At 57.1% G+C, this 12,923-nt stretch overlaps 1 protein-coding gene across 1 annotated transcript in view; it reads right to left on the reverse strand.

The window, feature by feature from the left end:
- LOC144610346 (adhesion G protein-coupled receptor A2-like) overlaps positions 1–12,514 on the reverse strand; it is a 25,749-nt gene extending 13,235 nt beyond the window's left edge. The window contains exons 1-7 of the mRNA XM_078428967.1: positions 12,331–12,514; positions 10,199–10,348; positions 7,347–7,508; positions 6,406–6,600; positions 3,661–3,865; positions 1,463–1,671; positions 377–504 (exon numbers count right to left, since the gene is read on the reverse strand). Coding sequence (XP_078285093.1) covers positions 377–504; positions 1,463–1,671; positions 3,661–3,865; positions 6,406–6,600; positions 7,347–7,508; positions 10,199–10,348; positions 12,331–12,405 — 1,124 coding nt within the window. The 5' untranslated portion in view covers positions 12,406–12,514. The remainder of the gene's footprint in view (positions 1–376; positions 505–1,462; positions 1,672–3,660; positions 3,866–6,405; positions 6,601–7,346; positions 7,509–10,198; positions 10,349–12,330) is intronic.
- Between the last annotated feature and the right edge of the window lie 409 nt (positions 12,515–12,923).

The raw sequence follows: 12,923 nt of genomic DNA on the forward strand, positions 1-12,923 counted from the left end.
GGTGCTGGCTCGAAGTGCCGAATGGCCTCCTCTTGCACCTATTGTCTATTGTCTATTGGTCACACCAGGAGCAGTGGGGCTAATGGCTCGTTCATTTTGCTTCCTTCCTTACCCAGCTACAACATGGCAGAAGCGTCCACCTTGCGGGGCTTGAAACTAGAAGTGTCCTGAGCCAATTCTGCTACCACCACCACCTCTTGTACAAGTGATGGCTCCCACTGATTGTCACCTTTTTCAGGACGGACGATGACAGTGGTGTCAACATTTGAAACATGGACGATGGACACGGAGGAAGAAGAAGACCCAGCTACCACCACCGGCTCTGCTAATTCCCCGGGCAGCGGCAGCGTTTACAGACGTACGATCGGCGACTTACTTGTGCCTCAGGATGTAAGCAATGATGGCGGTGAAGAGGCAGAGCAAGAGGAAGGCGGTGCAGGTGTAGACAAAGGGGTGGAGGCTCTGGACTCTTTCATCAAGCAGGGCAGACTGGTTGCTTATTCTCTGCAAGACAAACAATGGAATATAATGAACGATGATCTTAAACACAACGGGTGTGCTACAACGCTGAGAACTACACTCTTGCCCTCTGTATCTCCTACCTATTGTCCGAGTCACTGTCTCAAAAAGGCAGCCAGCATCATCAGAGACCCCCACCACCCTGGCCACACGCTCAACTCACCCCTGCCATCGGGAAACATAGAAACATAGAAAATAGGTGCAGGAGAAGGCCATTTCGGCCCTTCGAGCCTGCACCGCCATTCATTCATTGAAAAAACTTTTTCAGTCAGAGAGTTGTGAATCTGTGGAATTCTCTGCCTCAGAAGGCAGTGGAGGCCAATTCTCTGAATGCATTCAAGAGAGAGCGAGATAGAGCTCTTAAGGATAGCGGAGTCAGGGGGTATGGGGAGAAGGCAGGAATGGGGTACTGATTGAGAATGATCAGCCGTGATCACATTGAATGGCGGTGCTGGCTCGAAGGGCCGAATGGCCTCCTCCTGCACCTATTGTCTATTGTTTATTGTGTCATGGCTGATCATCCACAATCAGTAAACCCGTGCCTGCCTTCTCCCCATACCCCTTGATTCCACTAGCCCCTAGAGCTCTATCTAACTCTTTCTTAAATCCATCCAGTGAATTGGCCTCCACTGCCCTCTGTGGCAGAGAATTCCACACATTCACAACTCTCTGGGTGAAAAAGTTCCTTCCCACCTCAGTTTTAAATGGCCTCCCCTTTACTCTAAGACTGTGGCCCCTGGTTCTGGACTTCCCCCGACATCGGGAAGAAGGTACAGGAGCCTGAAAACTGTAACGTCCAGGTTCAGGAACAGCTTCTTACCGACAGCCACCAGGCTGTTAAACGCTACAACCTCAAATAAGCTCTGAATAAGCTCTACAATAGACAATAGACTGTGTCTGTCTTTGGAAGAATCAAGAGTCTGTGTCGCCCCGGCCCACTCACCTTCAGCACAGCCACGTTATTGAACTGGTGGCACCTCAGGGTGCTGACGTTGCCCTGGGTCTGGGATATTTGGCACCCTGCAGCCTGCCAGCCACCCACGCCACCCAGTAGGTCAAAGTCCCAGCTGGCAGCCACCTGGTCATGGCCCGGCTGCCAGTGCCGCAGTGACACCAGCACCGGTTCGGTGAGCTCCTCCACACCACACCCACCTGCAACGGGAAAGCAGCACACTCAGTTTCAAGTTCAGTTCAGATTATTGCTACCTGCACCGAGTTTCAAAGTTTTATCGGGATGCATCACAGCTGGGTTTGGGAACGGCTCCATCCAAGACCGCAAGAAACCGCAGTGAATTGTGGACGCAGCCCAGACCATCGCACAAACCAACCTCCCTTCCATTGACTCCATCTACACCTCACGCTGCCTCGGCAAGGCCAGCAGCCCAGACCATCACACACACAAGCCAACCTCCCCTTCCATTGACTCCGTCTACACCTCACGCTGCCTCGGCAAGGCCAGCAGCCCAGACCATCACACAAGCCAACCTCCCTTCCATTGACTCCATCCACACCTCACACTGCCTCGGCAAGGCCAGCAGCCCAGACCATCACACACACAAACCAACCTCCCTTCCATTGACTCCGTCTACACCTCACGCTGCCTCGGCAAGGCCGGCAGCCCAGACCATCACACACACAAGCCAACCTCCCTTCCATTGACTCCATCTACACCTCACGCTGCCTCGGCAAGGCCAGCAGCCCAGACCATCACACAAACCAACCTCCCTTCCATTGACTCCATCTACACCTCACGCTGCCTCAGCAAGGCCAGCAGCCCAGACCATCACACAAACCAACCTCCCTTCCATTGACTCCATCTACACCTCACGCTGCCTCAGCAAGGCCAGCAGCCCAGACCATCACACAAGCCAACCTCCCTTCCATTGACTCCATCTACACCTCACACTGCCTCGGCAAGGCCAGCAGCATCATCAAGGACCAGTCTCACCCCGGCCACTCCCTCTTCTCCCCTCTCCCATCGGGCAAAAGGTGCGGAAGTGTGAAAACGCACACCTCCAAAAGTGAAAAGCTTTTGTTGCGTGCCAGCCAGTCGGCAGAAACCCAGAAACCAGGCAACAGAGAACGTGCAAACTCCACACCCACAGAACCGGAATGAACCTGGGTCTCTGGATCCACGAGGCAGCAGCGCTACCCGCTGCATTCCAGTGCCTGAGGGGAGGCACCCCAAAGGGGTGGAGGTGAGTGGACCCGCCACACTTGTAAGGGCGGCACTGTGGTGGCGCAGCGGTAGAGTTGACGCCTTACAGCGAATGCAGCGCCGGAGACCCGGGTTCCATCCCGACTACGGGCGCCGTCTGTACGCAGTTTGTACGTTCTCCCCGTGACCTGCGTGGGTTTTCTCCGAGATGTTCGGTTTCCTCCCGCACTCCAAAGACGTGCAGGTTTGTAGGTTGATTGGCTTGGTATAAATGTAAAAATTGTCCCTAGTGTGTGTGGGATAGTGTTAATGTGCGGGGATCGCTGGTCGGCGCGGACCCGGTGGGCCGAAAGGGCCTGTTTCCACCGCTGTATCTCTAAAATTAAACTAAAACTAACACAGTCGTACCTGCACTGGGCCTCCCTGAACCACCCACCTGCTGACGATCTCCGGCCACTGTGGTCACACACCTGTGCCTTGCCTCTGGTCACTCACCTGATCCGGGCCACTCACCTCCTCCCAATCTCTGGCCAATGTGGACACACTTTAGGGTCGCCAACTGTCCCGTATTAGCCGGGACATCCCGTATTTTGGGGCTCAATTAGTTTGTCCCGTAAGGGACCGCCCTTGTCCCGTATTAGTAAGGTTGCCAACTTCCTCACTCCCGAATAAGGGACAAAGGGTGACGTCACCGCCCCGCGCCCCACGTGACCTCACCCAGCCAGCGGCCACGTGCTCCCGCTCCACCAATGGCGGAAGCCATTGATGGAGCGGGAGCACGTGGCCGCTGGCTGGGTGAGGTCGCGTGGGGCACGGGGCAGTGACGTCACCTTGTCCCGTATTTGGGAGTGAGATAGTTGGCAACCCTATTGACTGTGATCGCACCTGTCCCTGCTCTGTGGCCATTCTGTGCCCGCTCACCTGTACCTGGTCTCTGGGCCCTCTGGTCACTCCTGGTCTCCGGCCGCTCTCCGGCCACTCACCTGCGGAGGTGAAGATGACGGGCGTGGCGGGGGTCCTGCCCTGTCCACGGTCGGCGAGGCCGCTCGAGTTGCCGGTGCTGGGGAACAGCTTGCCGTTGCGGAAGGCCACGAACTGCAGCCAGCAGCTGGCGTTGGTGTGGCGAGCGTCGGCAAGGCCGGCAAACAGCGCCGGGGGAAGCTGTACTGAGGCCATCGCCTCACTGTTCTGGGGGCGGAGAGAGAGCAGCGGGTCACCGGGCAGCATACTGACTCCCACCCTGACCCCAGCCTGACTCTGACCCCAGCCTGACCCAGCCACCCTGACCCTGGTCTGACCCCAGTCGGACCCCTTTACCCTGACCCTGGTTTGACCCCAGTCTGACCCCTTCACCCTGACCCCAGCCTGACTCTGACCCCAGCCTGACCCCTCCACCCTGACCCTGGTCTGACCCCTCCACCCTGACCCCAGCCTGACTCTGACCCCAGCCTGACCCCTTCACCCTGACCCCAGCCTGACTCTGACCCCAGCCTGACCCTTCCACCCTGACCCTGGTTTGACCCCAGTCTGACCCCTGACCCCAGCCTGACTCTGACCCCAGCCTGACCCCTCCATCCTGACCCTGGTCTGACCCCTTTACCCTGACCCCAGCCTGACTGACCCCAATCTGACCCCAGTTTGACCACTCCACTCTGATCCCTCCACCCTGACCCCGAACCAGCCTGATTCTGAACCCCCCAGACACCGGCCTGAACCCCCCCAGACACCGGCCTGAACCCACCCTGACCCTACCCTGACCCCTGACCTGACCCCAACCCCAACCCCAACCCTAACACCAAGAGCAGCTAATGTGTCCGGTCCATCCCACTCCCATCTGTCCAGTCTGGTGTCTGAGTCTCGTCCAGCTCTGCTCCTCTCTGACTCTGGCCTGGTCCATGTCTGGCCTGGTCCATGTCTGGCCTGGTCCATGTCTGGCCTGGTCCATGTCTGGCCTGGTCCATGTCTGGTCTGGTCCATGTCTGGTCTGGTCCATGTCTGGTCTGGTCCATGTCTGGCCTGGTCCATGTCTGGCCTGGTCCATGTCTGGCCTGGTCCATGTCTGGCCTGGTCCATTCACAAAATGCTGGAGTAACTCAGCAGGTCAGGCAGCATCTCGGGAGAGAAGGAATGGGTGACGTTTCGGGTCGAGACCCTTCTTCAGACTGATGTCGGGGGTGGGACAAAGGAAGGATATAGGTGGAGACAGGAAGATAGAGGGAGATCTGGGAAGGAGGAGGGGAAGAGAGGGACAGAGGAGCTATCTGAAGTTGGAGAAGTCGACGTTCATACCACCGGGCTGCAAACTGCCCAGGCGAAATATGAGGTGCTGCTCCTCCAATTTCCGGCGGGCCTCACTATGGCACTGGAGGAGGCCCATGACAGAGAGGTCAGACTGGGAATGGGAGGGGGAGTTAAAGTGCTGGGCCACCGGGAGATCAGTTGCGTTAATGCGGACCGAGCGCAGGTGTTCAGCGAAGCGATCGCCGAGCCTGCGCTTGGTTTCGCCAATATAAATAAGTTCTGGCCTGGTCCATGTCTGGTCTGGTCCATGTCTGGTCTGGCCCATGTCTGGTCTGGCGCATGTCTGGCCTGGTCCATGTCTGGTCTGGTCCATGTCTGGCCTGGTTCATGTCTGCCTGGTCCATGTCTGGCCTGGTCCATGTCTGGCCTGGTCCATGTCTGGCCTGGTCCATGTCTGGTCTGGTCCATGTCTGGTATGACTCTGTCTCCAGTCCAGTCTGACTCTGGCTCTGACCAGGTCCGGTCCATTCTGACTCTGACTCTGACTCTGGCCCGGGTTCGATCCGGTTGGGTCCAAGTCAGACTCCGGTCCGGTCCGACTCTGGAATCCGGTCCGGCCCAGTCCAACTCAGACTCTGGTGCTGACCGGTCCAGTGTGACGCTGGTCCGGTCCGGTGTCGTCTGGGTCTGGGTCCAGTCTAACAGTGACTCAGGTCCGAAGACAGACACAAAATGCTGGAGTAACTCAGCGGGTCAGGCAGCATCTCTGGAGAGAAGGAATGGGTGACGTTTCGGGTCGAGACCCTTCTTCAGACTTGTCTCTTTCTCTCTGTCTCTGTCTGTCTCTCTCTCACACTCTCTCTCTCTCTCTCTCTCTCTCTTTCTCTCTCACACACACACTGTTTCATCATGTATATAGGAGGAACTGCAGATACCAGTTTACAAGAAAAGATGCAAAGTGCTGGAGTAACTCTCACTCAAAACGTCACCCATTCCTTCTCTCCAGAGATGCTGCCTGTCCCGCTGAGTTACTCTGGCATTTTGTGTCTGTCTTCGGTTTAAACCAGCATCTGCAGTTCCTTCCCACACATCAAAGATACTAGAGGAGCAAGATGGACCACTCCGTTGAAATCGCCCATACTGAAGTATAGTATGCAAAGGAGTGGAACGTCCACCATTTTAGTAAGCAAATGTCCGCCATTTTGGTAAGCAAACGTCCGCCATTTTAGTAAGCAAACCCCGCCATTCGTTCCGCCTCTCGCAGTGCAATCAGGGGGAACAGTATGTGTGATGACGCCATTAAAATGCAGAATATATCTCATCTATCAATCCACAGATTGTTGTTATTTTTCTTTTTAAATGTTTCTGCGAGTTTCTCCCTACTAAAATGGCCGCCGTGACCTACTACGGTTTTTAGGGTCGAGTGGTCTATCTTGCTCCTCTAGTATCTTTGCTGCACAGTTCGTCAGGCCGCGGCGCGGTCTCACCTTGACGGGGAAGCCGAAGAGGGAGGCGTTGCGGTTGCCGGCGCTGCAGCGGAAGCGGAGGGGGAGAGGGGGAGGGGGTGCGGCGGTCCCCCCGGCCACGCCAGGCGGAGGGAGGCGCTGGAAGGCGGTGCAGCCCAGGCCCAGGAAGCTGGCCGGCTTCACCAGGAACGCCTCCACCGCAACGTTGCCCGAAACCTGCCGGAGGAACCACACCGGGTCAGTCGGGGAGGAGAGCGGGAGCGGGAGAGAGAGGGGGGCGGGGGGGAACAGGAACCTGATACAGGGGGAGAGAGAGAGAGAGAGAGTCGGCATTCCTGGGATCGGGTGGTATTCCCAGGATCATCCGGTTTTTCCCGGGATCAGGGATCGTCCGATTTTCCCGGGATCAGGACCAGTTCCTGGGATCGTGTTGGTATTCTCAGGATTGGGGCAGTTCCCGGGTTTGGGGGGGGGAAGGGGGGTACTGCAGGAGTCGGGCGGTATTCCGGGATTTGGGCAGAATTCCAGGGATCGGCGGCTAATCTTCCCGTGATCTCGTTGGTATTCCCGGGTACGGGCGGTATTCCCAGTACAGTATCTGGAGCGGTTCCAGGGATCACACGATATTCCGGGATCGGGTTAGTATTCCAGGATTTGGGCGGTATTCCAGGGATCGGCGGCCAGTATTCCCATGTTTGGTTAATATTCCCGCGTTCGTGCGGTATTCCCAATACAGTATCTGGAGCGGTTCCAGGGACCACAGGGTATTCCGGGATCGGGGTGGTATTCTAGGATTTGGACGGTATTCCGGGATCGGCGATCGGTATTCCGGGATTGGGGCAGTATTCCAGGACCGGGGCGGCATTCCCGTGACTGGGCGGTATTTCAGTGATCGGACGGTATTCCTGGGATCGGGAGCAGTTCCAGGGACGGGGCATTATGCCCGGGAGCCGGACACCCACCTTGCTGATGGTTTGGGAGTTGGCGGTGAGTGTGAGGCTGGCGATACGTTCCACTGCCCACACCACCCGTGTACATGCACCACTCTCCTCCTGCGCCAGGTGCAGCACACCTGCATCCACCTGCATCAGGTTGCTCGCCATCTCCACTATCAGCCCCCCCAGCTGGGGTGGTGGAGGAGGGGGGGGGGGCAGAGAGGGTCAGAGAGGGGGGAGAGGAAGATAGGTGGGAAAGAGAAGGGGAAGGAGAGGGGAGAGTGTAGAAGAGAGGGTAGAGTCGGGGAGGGAGGGAGGGAGGAGGGGGAGAGGGGAAGGGAGGGAGGGAGGGAGGGAGGGAGGGAGGGAGGAGGGGGAGGGAGGGAGGAGGGGGAGGGGGGAAGGGAGGGAGGGAGGGAGGGAGGGAGGGAGGGAGGGAGGGAGGGAGGGAGGGAGGGAGGGAGGGAGGGAGGGAGGGAGGGAGGGAGGGAGGGAGGGAGGGAGGGAGGGAGGGAGGGAGGGAGGGAGGGAGGGAGGAGGGAGGGAGGGAGGGAGGGAGGGAGGGGAGAGAGAGGGGGAGGGAGGGTGGAAGGAGAGAACAGGAAGAGTGGGAGGGAGGAGAGGGGCAGGGAGGATGGAGGGAGGGAGGGAGGGAGCGAGGGAGAGGGGTAGAGGTGAGGGGGAGAGATCGAGGGAGGGGAGAGTGAGGTGCATAGGTTTGGAGAGGAGGGAGGATAGAAAGACGAGGAAGTAGAGGGGAGGGAGGGAATGTGAGGTGGGAGGGAGAGTGGGAATGGAGGAGGGAAGTAGAAAGGGGGCGGATGGTAGTGAAGAGGGACAGAAAGAGTATGGGGAAGGAAAGAAGGGGGAAGGCGGGAGAGTGGGGAGGTAGGCCGAGGGAGGGGGGAGGGGGTTGAGGAAGAGGGTGTCAGGGAGCAGGGGGAGGAGAGGAGTTAGAGTGGAGGGGGAGGGGGTGTTGGAAGAGGGAGGTAGAGGGTGGAGGGAGGGCAGGGGGGGTGAGGTGAGAGGGCGAGTGGGTTGAGACAGCAGGGGGAGGAAGTGAGCGAGTGGTGGGAGTTGAGGGAGTGTTTCAGTGCGAGAGTCACGGGGATGGGCAGAGAGGGGAGGGGACGTAAGGGTAGAAGGGGGACATGAGATGGAGAAGAGAGGGGCAAGTGAATGCAAAGGGGAGAAAGGGGAAAGACAGAAATTCATTAGTCATTGCCTCTCCCCCCTCCCTCCCCCTCTCTCTCCACTCCCTCCCTCCCTCCGTCCGTCCCTCCCTCCGTCCGTCCCTCCCTCCGTCCGTCCCTCACTCCCTCCCCGACTCCAGAGTCACTGCCCTAATCGACAAAGCAAGGGCGCAGCGGTAGAGTTGCTGCCACACAGCGCCGGAGACCCTGGTTCAATTGTCCCAGTGTGTGTGGGATAGTGTCGGTATGAGGGCATCTCAGGCAGGTGGGTCTAGTGCAGATGGGGCACGTTGGTCGGTGTGGGCAAGTTGGGCTGAAGGGCCTGTTTCAGATGTGCTGACAACAGACAATAGGTGCAGGAGGAGGCCATTCGGCCCTTCGAGCCAGCACCGCCATTCAATGTGATCATGGCTGATCATTCTCAATCAGTACCCCGTTCCTGCCTTCTCCCCATACCCCCTGACTCCGCTATCCTTAAGAGCTCTATCCAGCTCTCTCTTGAATGCATTCAGAGAATTGGCCTCCACTGTCTTCTGAGGCAGAGAATTCCAACTCGCCCTCCCAACCCCTCCAGCCCCCCCCCCCCCTAAACGCCACTGAGGAAGGACCATCACAAGTTCCTCCATGACAAATACTGGGGACACATGCACGGGACCTCCACATAGGGTTGCCAACTTCCAACGAATGGCATGTTAACATTCATAGCAAGAGGATTTGAGTGTAGGAGCAGGGAGGTTCTGCTGCAGTTGGACAGGGCCTTGGTGAGACCACACCTGGAGTATTGTGTGCAGTTTTGGTCTCCTAATCTGAGGAAAGACATTCTAGCCTTAGAGGGAGTACAGAGAAGGTTCACCAGATTGATCCCTGGGATGGCAGGACTTTCATATGAAGAAAGACTGGATAGACTAGGCTTGTACTCGCTGGAATTTAGAAGACCGAGGGGGGATCTTATTGAAACATATAAAATTCTTCAGGGGTTGGAGAGGCTAGATGCGGGAAGATTGTTCCCGATGTTGGGGGAGTCCAGAACCAGGGGTCACAGCTTAAGGATAAGGGGGAAGTCTTTTAGGACCGAGATGAGAAAACATTTCTTCACACAGAGAGTGGTGAGTCTGTGGAATTCTCTGCCACAGAAGGTAGTTGAGGCCAGTTCATTGGCTATATTTAAGAGGGAGTTAGATGTGGCCCTTGTGGCTAAAGGGATCAGGGGGTATGGAGAGAAGGCAGGTACGGGATACTGAGCTGGATGATCAGCCATGATCATATTGAATGGCGGTGCGTACAGGCTCGAAGGGCCGAATGGCCTACACCTGCACCTATTTTCAATGTTTCTATGTTTCTATGTTTTGCTCGCTCCCAAATATGGGACAAGGTGACGTCACCGCCCCACGTGACCTCACCCAGCCAGCTTCCGCCATTGGTGGAGCAGGAGCACGTGGCCGCTGGCTGGGTGAGGTCACGTGGGGCGGTGACGTCACCCTTTGTCCCGTATTTGGGAGCGAGGAAGTTGGCAACCCTACTAATACGGGACAAGGGCGGTCCCGTACAAACTAACTTAGCCCAAAATACGGGATGTCCCGGCTAACCCTACCCACCACAATACCGCGGGCACATGCAGGGGGGGCACCTCCACAAGGGAAGGGCGCAAAGTCCCGCAAGGGCGTGGGACAGGCGCGGAAACGTTACCTCATGGATCTCGCTCGTCCACCCGATGAACTTCTCGACCATCTGAGAGACGTAAACGACGTCCATCATGTCCAGGAAGCTGGCGGCCTCCACGGTGTAGGCCAGGAGCCTGCGAGCCATTGGCAGGGCCGTGCTGCCGTTGACAGGCATCTGCCGAGAACGAGACAGAAAGTCAACCCTTGCGGTTTATGTCAGGAGGACTGGAAGACAACAGGCAGAGAAAGACATTCTTGCCATAGAGGGAGTACAGAGAAGGTTCACCAGATTGATCCCTGGGATGGCAGGACTTTCATATCAAGAAAGACTGGTATAGACTCGGCTTGTACTCGCTAGAATTTAGAAGATTGAGGGGGGATCTTATAGAAACTTACAAAATTCTTAAGGGGTTGGACAGGCTAGATGCAGGAAGATTGTTCCCGATGTTGGGGAAGTCCAGAACAAGGGGTCACAGTTTAAGGATAAGGGGGAAGTCTTTTAGGACCGAGATGAGAAAGTTTTTTTTTCACACAGAGTGGTGAATCTGTGGAATTCTCTGCCACAGAGGGTAGTTGAGGCCATTTCATTGGTTATATTTAAGAGGGAGTTAGATGTGGCCCTTGTGGCTAAAGGGATCAGGGGGTATGGAGAGAAGGCAGGTACGGGATACTGAGTTGGATGATCAGCCATGATCATATTGAATGGCGGTGCAGGCTCGAAGGGCCGAATGGCCTACTCCTGCACCTATTTTCTATGTTTCTATGTTTCTATGTAATGCTGAGGCTCCGCAGGCCGTATTTGGAGTAGCGTGAGCAAATGTGGGCCCTTACATCTGAGGAAGGGCGTGCTGGCTCTGGAGAGGGTCCAGAGGAGGTCTACGAGAACGATCCCAGGGACGAGTGGGTTAGCGTTTGATGAGCGTTTTGACAGCACTGGGCCTGTACTCGCTGGAGTTTCGAAGGTTGAGGGGGGACCTCATTGAAACGTACAGAACAATGAAAGGCACAGATAGAGTGGATGTGGAGAGGATGTTTCCACTGGTGATCTAGTCTAGGACCAGAGGGCACAGCCTCAGAATCAAAGGGCGCTCTTTTAGAAAGGAGGTGAGGAGGAACTTCTTTAGTCAGAGGATAGTTAATCTGTGGAACTCATTGCCACAGTCGGCTGTGTGGAGGCCAAAAGTCAGTGGATATTTTTAAGGCAGAGATAGACAAATTCTTGATTAGAACGGGTGTCGGGGGTTATGGGGAGAAGGCAGGAGAATGGGGTTAGAAGGGAGAGATAGATCAGCCATGATTGAATGGCGGAGTAGACTTGATGGGCCGAATGGCCTAATTCTTCTCCCATCACTTATGAACTTATGAGGGTGGAGGAGGAGAGAGGGCGGTCACGGTGGCGCAGCGGTAGAGTTGCCGCCTTGCAGCGCCGGAGACCCGGGTTCGATCCCGACCAAGGGTGCTGTCTGTATGGAGTTTGTACGTTCTCCCCGTGACCGCGTGGGTTTTCTCCGAGACCTTTGGCTTCCTCCCACACTCCTAAGACGTGCAGGTTTGTTCGTTAATTGGCTTGGTGTATGAGTAAACTGTCCCTAGTGTGTGTAGGGTAGTGTTAACGTGTGGGGATCGCTGGTCGGCATGGACTCGGTGGGGACGAAGGGCCTGTTTCCGCGCTGTAGCTCAAAAGTTAACTAAACTAAAAGAAGGGACGAGTGTTTACAAGCCACCAAACACTGCAGATGTTGCGTCCAGCTGTATTCCAGATGTGAGGGGGTGGTCACGGGAGTGGAGTGGAGTGGAGTGGAGTGGAGGGGAGTGGAGTGGAGTGGAGTGGAGTGGAGGGGAGGGGAGGGGAGGGGAGGCTAGGGGAGTGGAGGGGAGGGGAGCGGAGGCTAGGGGAGGGGAGGGGAGGGGAGGGGAGGAGAGGGGAGGGGAGGGGAGGGGAGGCTAGGGGAGGGGAGGCTAGGGGAGGGGAGGGGAGGGGAAGGGGAGGGGATGGAAGTGGAGGGGAGGGGAGGGGAGGGGAGGGGAGGGGAGGGGAGGGGAGGGGAGGGGAGGGGAGGGGAGGGGAGGGGAGGGGAGGGGAGGGGAGGGGAGGGGAGGGGTGGGGAGGGGAGGGGAGTTTCCCTGGGGCTGGGGGGAGAGGCAGCAGGAACTCACCAGCATGAATGAGGATAGCACCCGAGTGTGGTCGTTGACGTAGAGGCAGTGGGAGTAGTCTGCCTCCTCCCACATCCCAGACCGGTTACACTTGCGGGCGGTCAGTTGGTCTCGGGTGGGCGAGGAGGGGTGAGGGTACTGCTGGCAGGGCCGGTGCACGGTGATGCCCGCCAACGTCCGCGGCCACCTGCATGGGAACAAACCAACGCCGTGTCAGCACCGCGGCACAGCGGTAGAGTTGCCGCCTTCCAGCGCCAGAGCCCCGGGTCCCAGGTTCGATCCCGACTACGGGTGCTGTCTGTACGTTCTCCCCGTGACCTGCGTAGGTTTCCTCCGAGATCTCCGGTTCCCTCCCACACACAAGACGTGCCGGTTTGCAGGTTGATTGGTTTGGTATAAGTGTAAATTGTTCCTTCAGACTGATCTAACTGAAGTAACTCAGCACTCTGTGAAACGTCCAGACCCCTTCACTCTTCCCGGACTCTCAGTCTGAAGAAGGGTCTCGACCCGAAACGTCACCCATTCCTTCTCAGCAGAGATGCTGCCCGTCCCGCTGAGTTACTCCGGCGTTTTGTACCTATTTTCGATTTAAA

Source organism: Rhinoraja longicauda, chromosome 36 (genome assembly GCF_053455715.1).
Source record: "Rhinoraja longicauda isolate Sanriku21f chromosome 36, sRhiLon1.1, whole genome shotgun sequence".
NCBI lineage: Eukaryota > Metazoa > Chordata > Chondrichthyes > Rajiformes > Arhynchobatidae > Rhinoraja > Rhinoraja longicauda.